This window comes from Acromyrmex echinatior, chromosome 1 (genome assembly GCF_024713525.1).
Source record: "Acromyrmex echinatior isolate Ae372 chromosome 1, ASM2471352v2, whole genome shotgun sequence".
In the NCBI taxonomy this organism is placed as follows: Eukaryota; Metazoa; Arthropoda; class Insecta; order Hymenoptera; family Formicidae; genus Acromyrmex; species Acromyrmex echinatior.
The window spans coordinates 22,926,971-22,947,718 of record NC_141852.1 but is presented as its reverse complement, the minus strand read 5'-3'; the positions used below and the strand labels follow the sequence as shown (position 1 = coordinate 22,947,718).

The window sequence follows — 20,748 nt, the reverse complement described above, 5'->3', positions numbered from 1 at the left end:
TTAACTGATAGCATTTTATGATCTTATTAATATTACAGATATTAGTGCCTTAACGTTTATTATTGGTATTTATAAGGTTACACGCAGAAATAACCAAGAAAGCGACTCAATAATTAAGACAATTAATTTCTTGTTTACCCAAGCAACTACGTGTTGACAACTTAATAGCAATTATAGCTGGGCGTTCTTATTTGAGAAACCCGTAAATATATGTATACTGATCTCTTCGCGCGCTCACAAGGACGCTTATATTTTACAGCCGATGCGCAATTTACATACTATACAAAGTAATGCGAGTTATGCAAATTTTAATCGGCATAATATACATGTCCCGCCACCTGCGTACCGGACACGCACCTTCCTTCGAACAACGATTGCTCTACGCCATTGGCAAGCGAGCAATCGAAACGCCATTAGTACCCGATGGCATTAAATGAGCGTGTTCTCCAAGTGGGTAGCCATCTCGTTCGCATGCGGTGGCTTCCACGAAAATTAACCACTTGCGTTGCATCGATTTGAAATTCATTAATTTCCGTCTGGATTGCGCAGAGATGCATGCATGCATGCTGCAAACCAAACAGAAACGCTCACCCGCGGTGTCTGCGCGCCATTAACGCTTGCCTCGTTTCAGAATCGAATTACGCGATCGGTTTCCTACAATCGAGTATAAACTTATCATTGCGACTTAACTAGCGGTTAAAGTTAATTAATAAGTTAAGATATTAACATATTATATCATAAAGCGACCAATTTAAGAAACAGATTCATACTTTGCATGTAAAATAGCTTTCGTAAAGAATAAATTTAAAGAGATAAGATCTTTAATTTGATGAAATTTTCAATATACAAAATATATGTATTAATTAATTACAACTGCAATTATGCGTTTACACGGGATAGATCTTCAGAATATATACTGCTGGGCATTCTCATTATCGGATATCTACGTGATTGGAGATAAGAGCCATCGAGAGTCCAATAATCACGCGTTACTCACGAAGCGAGATCTCGGTGGTGACCTAATCGACTTATCTAAATTAATGTAAATCATCATTTTGTCAGCGAGTACAATCTGTAATGGCTGGTCGACAGGGCGCGAGAGAGTGTGGAGTAAGTATAAATATTTCTTAATAGGCAAGCAGATAAAATCACCCTTCCCCCGCGACTTCTCGCCTAGTTGATTCATACGTCGCTGAATGGGCATGTTTTTCCTAGGACATTACGTTTTGTCTCCAGGCTATAAATCGAACGATAATGCTGATAATGTCACCGAATTGAACGCAAACATTCCATAAACACAAATTACAAGTCAGAGGACAGTTATATGGGTTAACGATTCAATTTGTTCGTGTCTGAGACAAAAGTTTAACTAGTTCACGGAAAGAACAGTTTTGCTGAACTATCTATCTAAAAATTTAACTAAATAGAGCTAAAAATAATTTTGTTAAACTATTAAAATATTTGTTAAATTATGCTCAAATATATGATTACTAGAATATCAAAATATTTTGCAGCATTACTCATCATATTTGGATTTCCTATATAATTATTAATCCAACGAAATTATTTTTAAATCTAAATCTATAACTAAATTTTTTAATATTTCAACAAAATTCTCATTGTGAAAAAAATTTTTGCGAATCTAATCATGTAAAAAACGACGGCGATATTTTCAAGAAAATGAATTATAAATCATGATAACATTAAAATGAATTGTAATAAAACGAAAAATGACTTTAGTAATAATTTTGGAGTCGTTTTAAAGTTGTTTTGATGTCATGATGACTTGTGTTCTGCTTGAATTTGGCATCGTTTGACAAAGCAACTTATCATAATTTTTAAGATTGGGTCATCTAGCCACAGAAAAAACAAAGTTTTACGTCATAAGTCTTGAGGAATGTGATAATTGGAAATAATGACATGGAACGATTGGTACAAATTAGCTAATACATTCCGGTTACTCAACCAGTTTCTTTGATGTATATTATACGAGCTGCTGTTTTACAAAGTATATTAATATTATGAGAAATTGTATGATATTAAACATAATCTCGAAGTAAGAGATTGTCCAATCTAGTTTAAGATAATGTAAAGAAAACGGTTCTTTAGAAATAGGAAGTTTTCTTACAAATCGTGTAAAGAGCTAATAGCCATTTTATGACGAATCGACGAGGCGACATGAGCAAAGTGATCGCGCCACTTCAAATAGATCCGGCGTGTAATTCATTCTGTATAAATAAACAGGAATATTTTACATAATTGCGCGGGAAACTCGTTATCGCGGCCCGATAATGATAGTCCCGCGCTAGTCGCTATAATTTAGAACGCTAATAATTAGACTGATAATTACTAAACGCGGATCGCTCGAGCGCAAGATTTACCGGCGCTCCTGAACGATCTGTCGACACGACCAAAAAATGCATTTTAATATATCGTAACGACGTATCGATTAGCATGGCCGAGGGGAATGCACAGAAAAAATTAGCGAGATCCGCCCTGTAACCTAGAATTAGACGCATTTAATCGTTGATCGTTAATTATGGAAACCACAGTTAGCCCAAGCAACAACATGATGTTTTTGCTAAGTTCTATAATTCGCGTATATATCATTCCGATGGTTGTTCTTAATTAGTTCAAACGGTGGATTTTATAATGTATTCTACAGAATTCTCATGATGAATTTTATTTGAAACAATTGCGTTTCGACATCTTTGAAATATTTTCTATATGCTTCTGAAAAGTTTCTTTACAAATTTTTATTATACTTGATTATATTCAATTCATTTTGTTAATCGAAAAGCATGTATATGATCGAGATAACGACTTTCTCCTATCAACAAATTAAATTGGGCACGCAGTTGCAATTTAATGTCGTATTATCGCGCCATAGTATCACCATGTATTAGAGCTTGATAAATTAATCGGCCAATAAGAATAGATTAATAGAAACCCCGTCACGGTGTTGCCCGCAGCGGGCATCCGCACCTCTTTTCCGTGGCGCGTAGCACACGTTGTTATTATTATTCATAAACCGGTCTATTCTACCCTAATCGAAATCAAGACGCGCCATTAAATTCCGGGGGCCGCGCCCTTTAATCGTCACCCGACAACGTTACGGGCACGATTTGTCATCCACGAAATTGAGTCGCATCTGTAGAGAGATGCGCGCGTTCGGGATGCTGCGCTTCCGATGACTTACACGAATGCACACGCAACACACAAACATACAATATGAAAGCTTGCGCGCATGTTGAAATCCATGAAACGTTACTATGGGGTTGTATACGGATTCGCGACTCTAATACTAGCGCAGGATTCTCGAGGGCGATATAATGCTCGCTGTCGAGTATATACGGGCCACGGACCATTAATATATGGCTGCTGGGGCCATTGTTGCGAATTAGGTGCCATTGAACGACGCATTGTCGGTGACGCCGGGGAGTCCGGAGGATACAACGTGCCCCACGTACTACCAACCACGTTTTGATAGACTCCGTAAGTGGAAAACCCCCGCCCCCTTTTCCCACGCGCACGAGTTCCTTTATGTCTGTCTGATACACTTATTCGCCATGCTGATATAAGTGAGCTTGAAATGGCTAAGAGATTAATTGAGCTGAAAAATTCTTGAAACATCTGTTCAAAGAGATATTTCAATCGGCCTCTCTGTTTAACTTTTCTCGCATAAAAATTCAATGAAATAGAATGTAACATAAATAACATATAATAGTATATATAACAATAAAAGATTTAATATACGTATTAAATAATGTATAAATTTTAATTAAAGAATCGTATAATTAAACAAAAATATATAAATAAGTATATATTATATAATATATAAAACATTTTATTATGTTTTATATACTTATTTATATATTTTATATATTTATATAGTGATAAAATTTATTTTATATAATGTATACTCACATTTTTACTTTTTTATTAAGCAGTAATATTAAAAAATATTTTATTGAATGTTTGATATAACATATAAAACATATAACATATAACATAAAAAGCATTATTAATTTTTCTAAGAAAACATCCGTAATTGTTTTAAATGATGTATAAATAATGTTTTTTATCTTGTTGGAATTGGAAAATTTCAATTCTTTTTTTATTAGTATACTGTACAAAGCTCTAAATTAAACATCAATTCTAGACGGATTATATTAACGTTTTTGATGTAAATATTTAATTGCCATGATTGCGAAGAGTTGCATTAACTTTCTTTGAAACAAACATATATACAGCTTTGGAAAACTTCTTTTTATTGAAAAATAAAAGAAATGGTTTTGAGTATCTATTCTGCTAGACTTGGACTGCGCTCGATAACAAAATTACAAGATTGTATCGAGGCGCTATCAGTCGGGATATTCGAGAACCTTGATATAGTTGAATAATCAGTAGATAAATGGTAGTAAACGGATGTGCAAGAGTAGAGACCACGGACCGATTATTAATTATTATAAAATACTGATATTCTTGTGGAAATTCACGTCTTTGTTAAGATTTAAGTATTTAAGGCTCGATTACACCACTTTGACTTTAAGTGAGATTTAAAACTCTCTTTCTCCCTTTTTAAAGCCGAAAGAGAAAGATAAAGTTTTAAGCCTCGCTTAAAGTCAAAGTAATGTGCAATCGAAACCCAAGAATAAGAAATTGATTATATATTATTAATTTTATGATTTACTAGTTTCATAGATAATGTATATATGTTTAAAACTTAATAATACTGGATATTTATTTAAAACTGTAATTTTAATGTCTGAGTTTGATTATCAATAGAGATTGATAATTAAACTCAGACAAATCACAGTTTTAAATAAATATAGAATTTTATTGAATTTTATAACTGTTATACGATTGGATAATTGATGACAGTAATTGAGTTTTATAACCTGAGAAAAAAGTTGTAATTCTGCGGCAATATATAAGATACTATAGTATTATGAGTATGCATAATTATTTACGCGGCATTTATATGATAAAAAAATCATGAATTTAATTATGTATTATTTAAATATTTCTGTTAATAATTAACAAATTTATATCAATTGTCAATAATGATATCGTTCTTCAATTATACTGGACTTTCCGGACTTTATTGATCAATCTCTATTGATAATCAAACTCAGTCATAAAAATTTATCAAGGTCATCTCTGTTAATAGTCATATCTCGTTGGTAATTAACAAAGTAGATTTAAGAATTATGTAGCTATGTATTGGCGCGATTTACATTAAATCCAAAAATTTGAAAAGAACAATTTTAACAATTTTATTTTTAAAAAAAGCAATTTTGATGGCAATTTTATAAAAAAAAAACAATTTTAATAGCAACTTTATAAAAAAATTGAAAGAATTGCTTTATAAAAAATAGTTACTTGACATGCTTTTTAATTGGGTTTTATAAGTGTTTAAAGAAAGATTCTGAAAATATTTGTAAGAAAAAAATTAATAAAATTTTATGACTATTATGCATAAACAATAATTATAGAAATAAATATGAAAACATTTGTGCTATCATCTTTTACTGAAATACCAATTTTAAAAGTTATTAAATATATTATTTTTTTTTTCTCTTTTTAAGTGAATAATTATAAAATAATAATTAGAAAATACGTAGCTACGTATTGGTGATAGATCGCGTTCGGATACAGACCGTTTTTTGCATATGCGCAGTGAATTCATTAGTGAAGTACCGGCGATATTTTGCGCGATTTAAACATTATTGAAAATAAATGGAAAGTACTATAAATTTTGTTTATCAGTTAAATGCGTCGCGGCGCCATGTCCTGTACTTGCCATATTCTATTATATAAATGAAAAGTGAACGCTATTAATATGATAAAGCAGCTTTGTTTCTTGCATGATTAATTTCATGCGCCAAAAGCGCCAAATGCAACAGTGTTACCTCATGATTTTCGATCGAACGAGTATTGTGAAATATATGGTTCAAACAGTGTATGCATACATAGGCTGTGATCAAAGTCTCGCTACAAATGCTTTGAAGCATTTGATGGATCAATTAGAAAAAAAAATTTTACAAACTGACCAATTAAAAAACGCTTCAAAGCGTTTACAACATCGCGTTGACTACACTCCGAATCTTCTGTATGTATATTACGCGATGGTCAATTATTGCAGTAAATGATAACAAATGCAAAGTTGTAGGTTCGCTTACCAATTAAATGATTAACATTCCCACTCGTGACACTTGTTCTGTAGCTGATGAATGTTCGCCGCGTCATGTTCTGTAAATGAGAAATAAACGCTATTAATATGGCGAAACAGCTTTATTTCCCGCACTATCAATTTCGCACGTCAAGTGCGACGCGACAGCAAGCGGCGCGACGCAATGCGTGTCCTATTCTTGGCGAATACCGAATCTTATATATAATTACATGATAATTAAATATTGAAATGAGCGACGAATATAAATTTAATATAAATTTCAATTACCTCTTGATCGAATCGCGTTGCTATTTGTTTCAGAACCGGTTTATCTCGTATTCGCCGCATTTCGAAAATATGACGTAAATGTAATCAAACATGGCGAAGCGGCTCATCTCACACACGATCAACTTCGCGCGCCAAGAATGACGCGACAGCGTGGCAGCAATTAATGTGCGTCCTGCTTTTGGTGAATACCGAATCTACAATTACGCGTTTTGAAATATCATAATAAGCGACAAAACAAATTTAACGTTATCTTGATCGATTCGCGTTGCCACTCTCGGAGCCGATCCATTCCGTGTTCGCCGTCGGCGTCACTTTTGGCACATGAAGTTGATCGCGATTCGCGCGCTGGAGACGAAGCGTAAATCGCGATCAACTTCATGCGCCAAATACGACGTGATGCAACGGCGCGGTCGCGCTAAGTATACGTCTTAATTTTCGGCTGAAATATTGCGAAATACGCATGCAACTGAATTATCATTGTATAAATATTGACTATTACGCGTATATTTAAATGTTATGGGGAACTGAATATATGGCGTGGCATAATATTATTTAGATTGCAAACGATTTAAATATTTTATTCATTCTCTATATAAATCACAATGTTAATAAAGCACACAAAAGAATTATGATATATATTTATACACTCGAAAACGATTTTTAAATCTCACTTTATATGAATCAAAATTGAAAGTATTTTACACTAATATAAAGATTTAGTGCGCGTAACACGTATAGATATTAATAATATAAAATTGAATTGTTTTTATAACACATAAGACATTTTAAAAGAATGATTTAAGAGCTCTGGAGTCAAAACGAAAAATCATCGATGCAAAAAAATTCAATGTTGATAAGATTTCGGGGAAAGTGTTGATATGCATCTAAGCGACGCTTATCAATACTTAAGTATTATATACTCCTAAAATCACTCCTTATTCACGTTGAATTTTTTTACGGTTTTGCGTTTTGGCTCCGGAGCTCAAATTGGATAGAACAACTATTTTAAGGATTTTAATAATCTAACTGAAGGTAGCATGTCATAATATATAGTATGCATACTTAATATTGTGAATTACGAATAATAAAGATTATAAAGGCATTGTTGATTAAATAAGGTCATGATTAAACATTTTGCAACAATAATGGACAAAAATAAAACTAATAACGAATTTGATTGGGCTCACTCATTGCGCACTGATGCACCATCGTATATTCACAAAATAACGTAAATATATATTATATTAGGTGTTGGAATTAATTCGTAGCGTTTTACAAGTGATGGGAAGTACTTTCATTAATGTATTTTTTAATGCTCATGTGAAATAAATAACATTCTTTCATTAAAAAACGCTACGAATTAATTCCAACACCTAATAAATAAACATAGAATTAAATCGATTAAATTGTGAAATACTCAATACATTTTATTGTACTGTTAGATAAAATATGTATTTTATAATTCGAAATATTTGCATTTTATTTTTATACTCAAATTAAATTAATATACAACAGCTTTAATATGCATCAGTGCTTCCAATCAAATTCGTCATAATGCTTATTATACGAAGAAAAAGAAAATGCTTTTAGAGGATTTTATTTCCGAAAAAAAAAACTATCAAAAATACTTATCGATACGTCAGATTTAAATTAAAAGCTATCGAAAGTAAAAAGACCGGTGTGATGAATTAAATTTGGAGATTTGCTTGGTTATAAAGGCAACATCTCCTCCTCAAGGAAACTCATAACCTCTCTTGAGAAAAAGAAGCTAATAAAGCTCCTTATTTGATCGAGGAGGGTTTATGAAACATGAAATGAGGAACAAGGAATTTTCATTTCTCAAGGAAGGACTATGAATATGGGTATAAGGCTGCCAACTGTGAAATGCTAAATACGAGGCGATATTTACAGTCCGTTTTTAAAATACTGGCCATAGTCGATTCTTACATTTAAGATGGTCTTAAGTACAGTCTTAAGTCAATCCGAGGACTGTATTAATCTTAAGGCATTATTTAAGATAGTTTTAAAATAAAAACGGATTGTGAATATCGCCCCGTATTTAACGTTTCACAGTTGGCAGTTTTAGTCTCTTATCGACATTCATATACAGCAAACGAGAATGGATTGAAATGAATTGAACTGGATTCAGATTTTCAGAAAATTGATTCACAAATATTAAAATGAATAGTTTTCAATTCTGAATGCATTTTTTTCATTTATAGGAATTGCATGGAGCATATCTCTATGTCTTTCAATCTAAAAATAATATTATTAATAATAATATAAATAGCTTTTTCTGTGAAATACAAATAAACACATTGTGAATACTATTCAATTCAAAATTTTGAATAGGAAATGCAGTTTTTTCAATCCAATTGCATCCAATTGAATTTAATTGAATCCAATTGAATCCAATTAAATCCAAAAAAAAGTATTCGCTATTATATATTGGGTCATCTAAAAAGACATGTGTTGATGGTCATATATCTAGTGACAAAGTACCGCGGATACTTTTTAGATGACCCAATATATAAGAATATATGCATTCAGATAGAAAAAAAATTTCAATCCATTTTAATCCATTCTCGTTTGCTGGGTAGACAGAAATGGCGGAGATTCAGCGAGAGGTGCTTGCAAATTGCACACACCATGTTATTCCTTCCACCATGCTTAAAAGCATGGTAAAGTCTCATTTTAAAGAAAAAAAGACAGAAACAAAGAGAGTTTTAAATCTCGCTTAAAATCAAAGTAACATTGGTGCAATCGAACCTAAATGATCCACAAATTACATAATTTATATTATACTTGCTAGAGCATTTTAGCATGTCATTTAGCACTGCAATTAACATGGATTCGCATCACATCTATTTTCGCACATCTATCGATCTATTTTATCAACATCTATTTTATCATCAATACATAATTACGTAGTTCTCAAATAAAAAATAGATGTACTGGCGCTAGTGTATGGGGCGATTCGACGTCTACGTAAAACATCAGGATGGCCCCTCAGCTTAAATCAAAGGTTTTCAATGATTCTCAAGTTTTTCTGGTTATCCTGGTGAACCTGATGATGCCGGTCATCGTTGTTGCACGAGTCAAGAGCCACGAATAGTTGCGAATCCGTTGATGGGCTTATTTCGTCCTTTAGGTCAACAAAACCGTGCGAGAACCGCATTTCTGTTTTGAGCCGATCAATTTTCTCGGTGGAAATATGTGGCTAGAGGAGTGCGATAGTTTTGCTGAGCTATGCCGGGGATATTTGCCATACTATCTTCTAATAGTTTTGCCGATCTTTATCATCATCTCCCCGGTCAACCCGGTGACCGCCTCCCATGAGTTCCCCGTGTTTCGTATGCATCAGTACGATTTGCATGGAATTCCACACGGTAAGATCAGGTTTATCAGTGACAATCTATCCAAAGATCGACATCTTGATTCTCAAAGAAACGCACTTGTGATAATACTTATTAGGTTGCCGAAGCGCACCCATTTCCTTGGAGGCGAGGTCTCTAGCTGGTTGGAGTACCTCTAGACACTGCGTCGTTGCGAAAATACTGGATATTACACCGTCTGTCTTCCAGTCCATTAGAAGTAAAGCTGGTGCGTTAGTGATTGTTTTACCCAAGAAAATAAGTGAACTTACGACGGAGGAAAAGCAAGTTAGTAATAGGATTAACACTTTACTGTATTCTAAAATATTTATTCTAAAATAAGGATGTAAATAGGCTAAGCGCTTTTTTTTTTTTTGAAACAGTTCTAAGGTCTCTTCTTTTTAGTTAAACTTCTTGCACAGTTCATCTTTTTCTTTCTAATGTGAAATTACAAAAAGCTTACCTAAAGAGAACAGGCTTATAGTATATATGTACTAGTGCAATAAGGTGAAATAAAACGAATATAGTCTTTCATTTCACTTATTAGACCAATGTAAAGGTTCAGAACTTTGAAAAAAACAGTCCTTATAAATTTTTGTTTATTATAAGTTAAAGTAAATTAATGATATATTAATTTTAGCACATTATGAGTCTAGAAGAGTCGATGATGTATGGTTCTGAGACGATGATACCAGTGTACTTTGCACCATGGCATTCAGAGCTTCAAATAATTTTAGATGATATCGCGGGTGGTTTTATCACGGATGAAAAGACTGGTTCAGCAGCAGAAGCTATATACAATTCAATTTCAGCTAGTGGTTACCAAGTGGTAGTAACCACTGGACAGGCACTTCCTAAAACAGAAGTTAAAGTTGCCACGTTGCATGGTAAATTAACTGGAACTGGTACCGAAGAGAAATTACCTACCATAGCAATAGTGACATATTACGATAGTACTGGTGTGGCACCTGTAAGTAAAATGAGCCTATCACTATTTCTTATATCATTTATGATATTTGTAAGTTTGATAGATACGCTTATGTATATGGTGCTATTGTAGGAATTGTCATTCGGCGCGGACAGTAATGCTTCCGGTGTAGCTATGCTACTTGAAATAGCGAGATTGTTCGCTGCTTTATACTCCACTGGTCGCACAAGACCACAATATAATCTCGTTTTTATCACAACTGGAGCTGGTAAATTAAATTATCAAGGTAGTAAGAAATGGTTGGAAGATCAATTGGATGGGGTTGAAGGTTCTGTTATACAGGTAATCTAATTATAATATTAATGTTTATGAATAATTTTTTCATTTATTTTTATTAATATTATAATTATAAATTGTCTATAATATAATTAATATTTGAAAACATTTTTAGGATGCAGCTTATGTAATATGCCTTGATACAGTTTCCGCTAGCAATAATTTATATGTGCATGTGTCGAAACCACCTAAGGAGAATTCATCGGGTGGTTTGTTTTACAAAGAACTTAAAACCGTTTCGCAATCATTCAACACTGTCAATGTTGATGGTGTGCATAAAAAGATAAATCTTGCAGAAGAGACATTAGCTTGGGAACACGAAAGATACAGCATTCGAAGATTGCCAGCTGCTACTTTATCTACATTAAAAAGTCATGAAGATTCAACTCGAACTACTATATTAGATGTCTCTAAAGAAGGACAAGTAGACAGATTATATAAGCATACCCAAATTGTATCGGAAGCATTGGCACGTCATATATATAACTTAAGTTCTAGTCAAATATTTGCTGGTCCATTGGTACGTTTATTACTATAAACTTTTTATGTTCTTGGCCATATTATCTTTTTATTTTAAATATAAAAAAAGAAAATATTGGAATATTAAAAAAATATTATAATTAAAAAATAATTGCATAATTCTAATTTGTCACGCACGCACGCACACATGCACACACACACACATGCACACACACACACACACATTTATTTAATTAAGTACTATTGAATATTATTTATGCAATGTATGCTTCCAAATACAATAATTGATCTAACTTTCTTTACAGGATGTATCAAAAGAATCACTCTCTTTATGGTTTAATTATTTTGCTTCTCAACCAAGAGCAGCATCATTATTAGCAGATAAAAATAATTTACTAGTTGGTACTTTGAAAGAAGCAATGGCGAGATATTTAGGGGATGTGAAAGTTACTTTTCACACTCCTGATAAACAAGATCCAGAATTCGTGTTTTATGATGTTACAAAAGCAACTCTGAATGTATATAGGTAAAGTATATTTTTTATATATATATTTATTCATAATACAATTTATGACACTGATTATGTAATATGTAATCGATTTTTATTTTATTTGCAGTGTGAAACCAGCTGTATTTGATCTCTTTCTTACTATCGGCATAAGTTTATACTTGGGAATATTGTACATGATTGTGCATAATTTTCCACATGCTTATGCTCTGGCAACGCGACTTTCAGCAAAGAGCAAGACGACGTGAATCTTATTTTGTATTTACAAACATAGAAACCTGAGCCTTTTTTGAATATCAATATCCAGTAATGTTGAATAATCGATTTATATTGTAAGAAAGTTGACTAGTTCTTAAATAATTTCCTCTAAAATATTCCAAATCTATTATATACTTATGCGTATTTATAAGTATTTGCTAGGGGAAAGTTAAATCCAAGTATATATTTATTTGTATGTGTGTATATATTTATTTCATGAATTTTTAATTATAAAATAACTATAGGGATTACGCGTATTTATAATTTTTGACTATAAACACATGGACTGCTAGTCCCTCATTTTTGCTATAGGAAATGCATACTCTATCGAACTGAAGTTAGCTGAAGATTGTTAGAATCCGCCTCGAACAGTAAAAACTGGCAAGTTCAAATGCGAAAATTGCCATACTTTTTGTAATAAGCACCGTTACTAACTGTTCTTCTTTTTCTTCTTTTGTTTTCCCCTTATTTGGTTTTCCGACTCAAGTACAGAGAGTCACAGTACCATGCAAATTAATGGATTCTAAAATCCGTTGAATAGTCTTCTCGAGAAGCAGAGTTTACTGACCGTTACACATCGTATACGTGCATATACTATAATCAAAGCTTTCCACTCCCGCAGAAAATTACTGTCGGGACAGAGCCTAATCTTCCAGCTTGGCGACACATCTGAAGTTGGCAGTCCATGTGTTTATAGTCAGAGTTTATAATGCTCATAGCACGTCGCCTTTATTAACTACTTCCAGCAATAACAAACACGGAGAAAAATTAGATTTTCTTAATAATTAAGTGATGTGAAAAGTGATAAAAACAGTTATGAACGATCAAATAATGAAATATTAGACTACAAGTGAGAATGTAAAAATTGGAAAATTTGTTATATGGAAATACATAAATAGTTATAAAATCTAATGTAACATATCTAATAACTTAAGGTCTGTATTTATCAAAGATATGATAGTAACCATTGATTTTAACGTTCTAGAACATGAACTAGAAATAAACTCAATTTTTGTTTTAATGATTAAAAAAAAATGAAATTTTTTGATCTCATGTATTTAATTTATTGTTGTATATATAAAAACATATTTATAGAAAAAGAGAATATAGGAAAAACCTAATTTCATGACAGATAAATATATGTATACCATATATATTAAAAAAATATATACACATATATATAAGTACAACCAAGAAGAATAGAAAGTATTTCAACTTCAATTTCAATTAACTTTAATTTTAATGGAATGTTGAAGAAGGGAATGGGATGTATAAAAATTTTCTTTGTATTTTTAAAATTTGTACAAAGTTTACTTTTTGGTTGATCTGTAGTATAGAAATAAAATTTTCAACTTTATAATTTACTTTTAAATTCTTCCTATTAATACAAATAATTTACGAACTGCGACAATAATTTTTTTATTTTAATCTTTAACATGAAATGAATGTTTTGACCAAGTATTATTCATAATCACTTCTGCTATGGAATTTAGAATATGCGATATGTTAAAGAATGGAGTACTTAATATGTGTTATTATAAATTATAATAAAATACTATAAATCAAATAAATAAATATAAAAATATAAATGGGAATTAAGAAATTTAAAATTATTTCAGAACGATAAGAATGAAATATATATAAATTGAGAATAAATTTTCTGTTTAAAATTTTTTATTTTATATATATATAATATGTATGTATATACATATGTGTATATGTTATATATGCCCTGTTAATATATCGATTTATTCCTTAGAGCTAAAAAGAGATAAAAAAATCACAAAATATTTAAATTCGATGAAAATTTTGCGTTTCTTAGAATCTGCAATTTTATAGTATTAGATCGCTATTTCATTTGTTGTGTTTTTGTCATGATAAATTTTTCAAACCTATTGATTGGCTATAGGATGGATAGATCCGAGGACTTCTCTGTCCTAGACACATTTGTCGTACGACAAAAACACAAATGAAACAGCACTCTGATATAAGATATATTTTTAAAAAATTTACTGATAAAATCACATTGGAAAATAATAATTGAAATTATTTAATAGATCCATTTAGAGTTCTTTATTTTTGTGTCATTATCTATAAAGATATTTATACTAGTCTACTGAAAAAAGCACTGCGTCTTGTTTAATTCATTCAGATATCCTTGACGTGATATGTTACTGCATCTGAAGTGTAAAACCGGTTTGACTATTTTAAGACCATTCTATGGCATTTTTTCATCTCTAAATGTATCAGTTACCTGCCTGTATCTAAGTCCAAAGTACTGGATTCTGCGTGTAATATGTACAACAATTTTAAAAGTACGTTTATTTTTATAACTCATTTGCAAAATAGTATTTAAAACAATTGTTTAACTTAATTTTTCGTGTAGTTTTCAAATTTCACGATGTTAGACAGAGTACTAGCAGGACAAAGAGTTCTTTAGTTGCTTGCATAGAATCTGAATTAGCAACTATAGTCAAAGCTGGTACATGGAAAAATGAGCGCATAATTGCTTCGCCTCAACGAAAGGAAATCATATTATCAAATGGGAAGAAAGCGCTCAATTTTTGTGCCAATAATTATCTGGGTCTAGCGGTAAGACGGAAATAATGAATCAATACTAGCAATTAACACTAACAAACGCGCAATATGAAATTTTGCTAAATAAAAGAATATAAATGTATTTTTATAAAAAATGGATGACGCGAGATTTCATTAAATGTAGGATAATAAGGATGTCATCAATGCAGCAAAGATTGCATTGGATAAATATGGTGCTGGTTTGAGTTCCGTAAGATTTATATGCGGGACACAGGAGATACATGTCGAATTAGAGAAAAAAATTGCCAAATTTCATGGCAGGGAGGATACGATTCTTTATGCGTCTTGCTTTGACGCGAATGCTGGTATCTTTGAAACTTTATTAACTACCGACGACGCGGTAATAAGTGATGAGCTAAATCATGCGTCTATTATTGATGGGATACGATTGTGCAAAGCAAAAAGATACAGGTAAATTTTGTTAAGATTAGTCAACCAAATTTTTCGGTTACTGTTGATTCGATCTGTTAAGCTATTCTCTTTTCATTCGCAATTTCAAGATATAAACACAGAGATATGACGGATTTGGAGAATAAACTTCAAGAAAATAAGTCAGCACGATTGCGTCTTATTGCAACTGATGGAGTATTTTCTATGGATGGTACTGTTGCACCATTATCGAAAATAATCGAGCTTGCAAAAAAATATGACGCTATCACATTCGTAGACGATTGCCATGCCACTGGATTTTTTGGTAAAACCGGCAGGTATCTGCAAAATCTCACATCTGCTTACGATTGATATTGTTCTCCGATTTAATTTCATTTAATTTCATTGCGATTCAGAGGTACAGAAGAATATTTTGATCATCTGGGAGACATTGACATCATTAATTCTACGTTAGGAAAGGCTCTTGGAGGAGCGGCAGGTGGTTATACGACTAGTAAAAAAGAGATTGTAAGTTTGCTAAGACAAAGAAGTAGACCATATCTGTTCTCAAATTCAATACCTCCATCTGTAGTTGCATCGGCAATTAAGGTAAAGTGTTGTGTATCATATAACTTATATATATAATTACTCAGCGTTCCTGTAAACAGTATGCATTATCTTAAAACATTGAAACATTTATAATTTAAATTAACATAACGTTACTAGTAGGTGATGGATCTTGTAATGGATAACACAAAGTTTTTGAATCGTTTAGCAAGCAATACTAAGCATTTCAGAAATGCGATGACCATGGCTGGCTTCACTATTAGTGGCGATAATCACCCTATTTGTCCTGTGATGTTAGGTGATGCAAAATTAGCAACAACATTTGCTGATAAAATGATGGGTATGTATATATTTTCATATAAATTATAAAATCTTTTCATATAAATTATAGAGTCTAAAGGAATAAACTATCAATGACAAAATATACAACAGCTATCATGTTGTGTTATTAAAGTTTTATAATTTATTCTGTCACATTGTACGAAAATGGTTTTTATAGAAAAAGGAATTTACGTCATTGGATTCAGCTATCCTGTAGTACCAAAAGATAAAGCAAGAATACGTGTTCAGATTAGCGCAGCGCATTCGACTGAAGATATAGATCGTGCTGTGAATGCTTTCATACAAATTGGAAAAGAACTTGCGGTAATTTAATAAATATATTTTTGATAACAGCATCGATAAGAATATCTCGTTGGTAACAATACAGAAAAACTGAATGATTGATTTCAATATGCTAAATGATAAGTTTCAGTTTCTCCAATATGCATTCTGTTTCATTATATAAATAAATAAATCGTAATTTTAATGCTATGTGTTTAAACTGATTTGTATTATACAAATTAGATATTGCAAATATATAGTGCATGCGAATGTAACATTGAATTTATTAACATGTGCAATAACAAATATTTTAATCGAGCAGTATATTAAAGGTGTACCTTTTTTTATACAAATTTCCAACGCGCGAGGTTGCAAGTGTATAAAAACCTTGAATTAAGTGTAAAGTGTTATATTGTTATTAAACATTTATTACATAAATGCTAAGGTTTGTACGGTCTAACGAGATTTTCCGAAAATTCCCTGACCTGTTGAACTCCTCGTACTTCCCTTTCTAATAACGGAAGCTTTGTAACGTGAAAATCCTCGTAAAGATCCATTATCTTAAAAGGAAAAAAACATTTAATTTATCTTTCGAGAATTTTATCTTGTACTTTACCTGATTTGTGGTTTGACAAAATGATAAATATAAAATATTATTAAAATTTAAAAAAAAACTTCAAAAATAATAAATTTCAATAATATCACTCGTAAATACAACATTAGTTACCTGATCTAAATATTTATCTTGAATTTTATGCCTTGCAAGACACAGCCGACAGGGAGTATCTCCTTCTTTTAAAAATAATAGTTGGTTCACTACAATATTATGGGTATCAATACCATATTTTGTTAATTCTTGTACAAGTCGTTCTGTCTCATAAAGCGACAAAAATTCTGCTATGCAAACACATATAAAAGTCGTTTGATCAGGATTTCTAAACTGTTCGTTAACTTGCTGAATGACTGCAAGCATATCTTCCATTTTACTAGAGAATGTATCCACATTAAAATCCGTTAATCCCAACAATGAACTTATCTATAATAGAAAAATCTTTTTTCAATTTAAATAATACAGGAACAATATTTGATATACTTGATAAATATATATACTTGATTAAGTGTATATTAATTTTTTTTAGATCAAATAATGGACTAATTCTAACTTGTGTGATAAAGGGACTAATCTTCATTTTTAAACGCATCAATTTTCCCAATCCTTTTTCAATCACTTGTGGAAACGATAGTAGCCTTAACGTATGCCCAGTAGGTGCAGTATCAAACACCACAACAGAAAAATTCATTCCTTTTACAAGCCTAGAATCATTATATAAGAATATCAAAATAAAAAACGAAAATAGAAAATAGATTTCAGATGTATCTGTGATTTTAGTTCACTACAAAGAGAGCTTATTATATTATTAGTTTCATAAAAATTGAGAAATATTAAAACATTGTAAATTTACTTCATAACTTCCGCATAACTCATTGCCTCATCTATACCAGGAAATGCACTGACAATTTCATGCATAACATTTTTACTTAATTTCATTGCTTCTCCTCCTGAAACTGTACATGATATGTCTAATGTATTTAATATAATAGACACTATATAACTATAATATGTGTATAACATAGTAGAAAATTTCTTTAAAACTTTGCAAGTAATATATTATTTCTTTTACTTCAACTGCATAGCAATTATTGCAATAGTTATTACTATATATCATTTTATTTATGTATTAATTTTAATTATATATTTTATATATTTTGTTCCAATATTTGATAAATTATGTTTTTATTATTCATAATTCTTAACAAAACTGTTTATCTAAAATGACTTATAGATGTTGGACCGAAGTAAAAGTGTTTCAAAGACAAACCTGTTTCACTGTCAAAATATTCTTCTGGTAATTCTGTAATGCCAACATTAGGGTCGACCTCCATTGCAAATAAATTATCAAAACTTTTCACCTTAGTAGGTACTTTGCTAAATTTCTGATCAAATGCATCAGAAATATTGTGCGCTGGATCTGTAGATATAATAAGTACACTTTCCCTAACTTTGGACAGCTGTACTGCCAGGGAACAACTGCAAAACAAAGATTTAGATTAGTCTAACTTTTTTATTTAAAGAGCAGCAGATATATCTTAGATACATAGTACAAAAACATTTATTACTTTATTATAAGAGAAATCCATAAAAAAGTAATCAAATTTAAAGAAAAATCTAATTGATTTATTGCAGAATATTTTTCATAATTTTATAAAAAAAAGAAGAGGTTTATAAGAATATTTTGTTATATTAAAATAATTATATGAGAATAATATATATATAAAATTATTTATATAATATGTGATATATATATTATGTAATATATATAAAATTCATATATAATATATAATTGTACATCTATATATATATATATATATATATATATATATATATAAATATTATATAAAATTATATAATTATATACACATAATAACTTTATTAAGTACAATGACATGACAGAAAATAAAATAAAATTAATGGACGCAATTGCACACAGAAGACGAGATTGCAGCTGATATGCTGATTTGATGAGAACATACTCATTAAACGGGATTTTTTATTGATTCCCATCATCGGGATTGACTAATATGATATTTCCAGGTTATGTATACCTGCAGGTTGTCTTTCCGACTCCGCCTTTGCCACCCACGAATATCCATCGTAAAGAATGTTGTTCGATCACGTTCCTGATGGAGGGTTCGTACTCCTCCATCGTCTCCTTCTCGGCAGTACTCATGTGTTAATGATGATAATGCGTAACACTGGGAGAAATTTAGTACATAATTCTTAATAATCGTCGCGTATGGTCGCGTAGCGTGTATATACACAAGGAAAAATATGAAAGTGAAAAGCACAATCCTATACTAATAAAGCTCGCGCACAACGTGGCGCGTCATTGAATTGCCAAGATGTGTTCGTCACAATTACACTTTCTGCACTCGTATATTTCTTGTTTTCTCTCTCTTTTTTCTTTCTTTCTCTCTTTCTTTTTCCTTTCAAAATATGTGAGCGTGTATAAGTTCCATTGTTAAAAAAATGTAGCAAAGAAACGCAGCTTTTCGAAATTGTATTTATGACTTCTATTCTGATTTACTATTTAATATAACTTATTATTATTATTATTATTATTCATTATTAATATTAATTAACAACTATGTTATTAATTACCCATACAGCACAGAAAGATTGCAGAAACATTGCTAAATGATTTCACTGAAACATTACAATATTGCATGATGGTGCAATTTGCGAAACGTTGCTGAATCATTGGTGCAAAATTCCAACAATATTAAGATGTCCGCTTTTTGTTATATTGCAACAAAATGTTCCAATATTGCAATGTAATGTATTTGGATAAATTTTTTACTAAGCTCTCTAAAATGAAAACTATTTCTATACATATATCTCACTTTAATTTTTCTACAAATCACATTTCTAGTGATATGTGCTTTCCAAAAGCAATTTTTTATGATAAAATATTCCAATAAATATAGTATTAATAGTGATATGTGCTTTCCAAAAGCAATTTTTTATGATAAAGCCATAAAATATTCCAATAAATATAGTATTAATTTAAAGGATAAATTTATTCGTAAGGATAAAGTATGTATGTGCGTGCCCCAAACAAACTACACAAATATTATCCACATTAATAGAACCCCTGGCTAAATATCGGTCTTTTTCCTGTTACTAAAAAAAAGTTTGGTATTCAGAGAACAAGTTTTGTGCGTTACTCGATTTGTATATATATTCTTCTCGATTTGTATATATTCTCAGAGCAACAAATGACCCAAAGTGTGTACAGAGTGTATATTTTCTGTAACTAAAAAAGTTTTTTTTTTTCTTTAAAACTTCAATTAATTCTCGGTTGTATTGCGAGAATATTTCGCGAATTATTAAAAAAACAATTTAACAAATTAAAACAAATATATTAGCCTTTAATAAACATGATTTTTGATATCTTTGTTCTAAATATTGTTAATAATATTATATATTATGTTGTCTGTAATGTAAATAAAGAACATTTTCCTAACATAAATTATAAATTTTTTTAACACAATAGCAATAATAAAATCCATTGTTTTAAAATGTAAATGCAATATATCTTCAATTTATAGCCATTTATGTATATTAAAAAAAATATCATTTTTAAGTTACTCAATAACTAAACTTTTTGGACAGCCGACACTTGAACTATTTTTTTGTCTTGTA

At 30.9% G+C, this 20,748-nt stretch overlaps 4 protein-coding genes across 4 annotated transcripts in view; 2 read left to right on the top strand and 2 right to left on the bottom strand.

Moving 5' to 3' along the window:
• Csl4 (exosome component 1 Csl4) overlaps positions 1-6,786 on the bottom strand; it is a 266,182-nt gene extending 259,396 nt beyond the window's left edge. Inside the window, exons 1-2 of the mRNA XM_087406548.1 lie at positions 6,464-6,786; positions 6,186-6,255 (exon numbers count right to left, since the gene is read on the bottom strand). The gene's annotated coding sequence lies outside the window, so the exon portion shown is untranslated. The remainder of the gene's footprint in view (positions 1-6,185; positions 6,256-6,463) is intronic.
• A 2,647-nt stretch (positions 6,787-9,433) lies between these two features.
• LOC105152199 (BOS complex subunit NCLN) lies at positions 9,434-13,387 on the top strand. Its single transcript, XM_011066328.2, has 7 exons — positions 9,434-9,852; positions 9,938-10,125; positions 10,478-10,807; positions 10,898-11,107; positions 11,217-11,621; positions 11,887-12,107; positions 12,199-13,387. The coding sequence occupies exons 1-7, from the start codon at positions 9,678-9,680 to the stop codon at positions 12,335-12,337; spliced, it is 1,668 nt and encodes a 555-aa protein (XP_011064630.2). The 5' UTR covers positions 9,434-9,677; the 3' UTR covers positions 12,338-13,387.
• A 1,158-nt stretch (positions 13,388-14,545) lies between these two features.
• Positions 14,546-16,815, top strand: Gcat (Glycine C-acetyltransferase). Its single transcript, XM_011066326.2, has 7 exons — positions 14,546-14,662; positions 14,734-14,939; positions 15,070-15,356; positions 15,446-15,652; positions 15,731-15,923; positions 16,044-16,221; positions 16,381-16,815. The coding sequence occupies exons 1-7, from the start codon at positions 14,644-14,646 to the stop codon at positions 16,533-16,535; spliced, it is 1,245 nt and encodes a 414-aa protein (XP_011064628.1). The 5' UTR covers positions 14,546-14,643; the 3' UTR covers positions 16,536-16,815.
• On the bottom strand, positions 16,322-19,467 carry LOC105152198 (ATPase ASNA1 homolog). Its single transcript, XM_011066327.2, has 6 exons — positions 19,149-19,467; positions 18,365-18,573; positions 17,948-18,050; positions 17,648-17,798; positions 17,212-17,520; positions 16,322-17,044 (listed from the first exon to the last, which is right to left on the bottom strand). Exons 1-6 carry the CDS (start codon positions 19,271-19,273, stop codon positions 16,925-16,927), a joined length of 1,017 nt encoding a protein of 338 aa, XP_011064629.1. The 5' UTR covers positions 19,274-19,467; the 3' UTR covers positions 16,322-16,924.
• Positions 19,468-20,748: the final 1,281 nt, after the last annotated feature.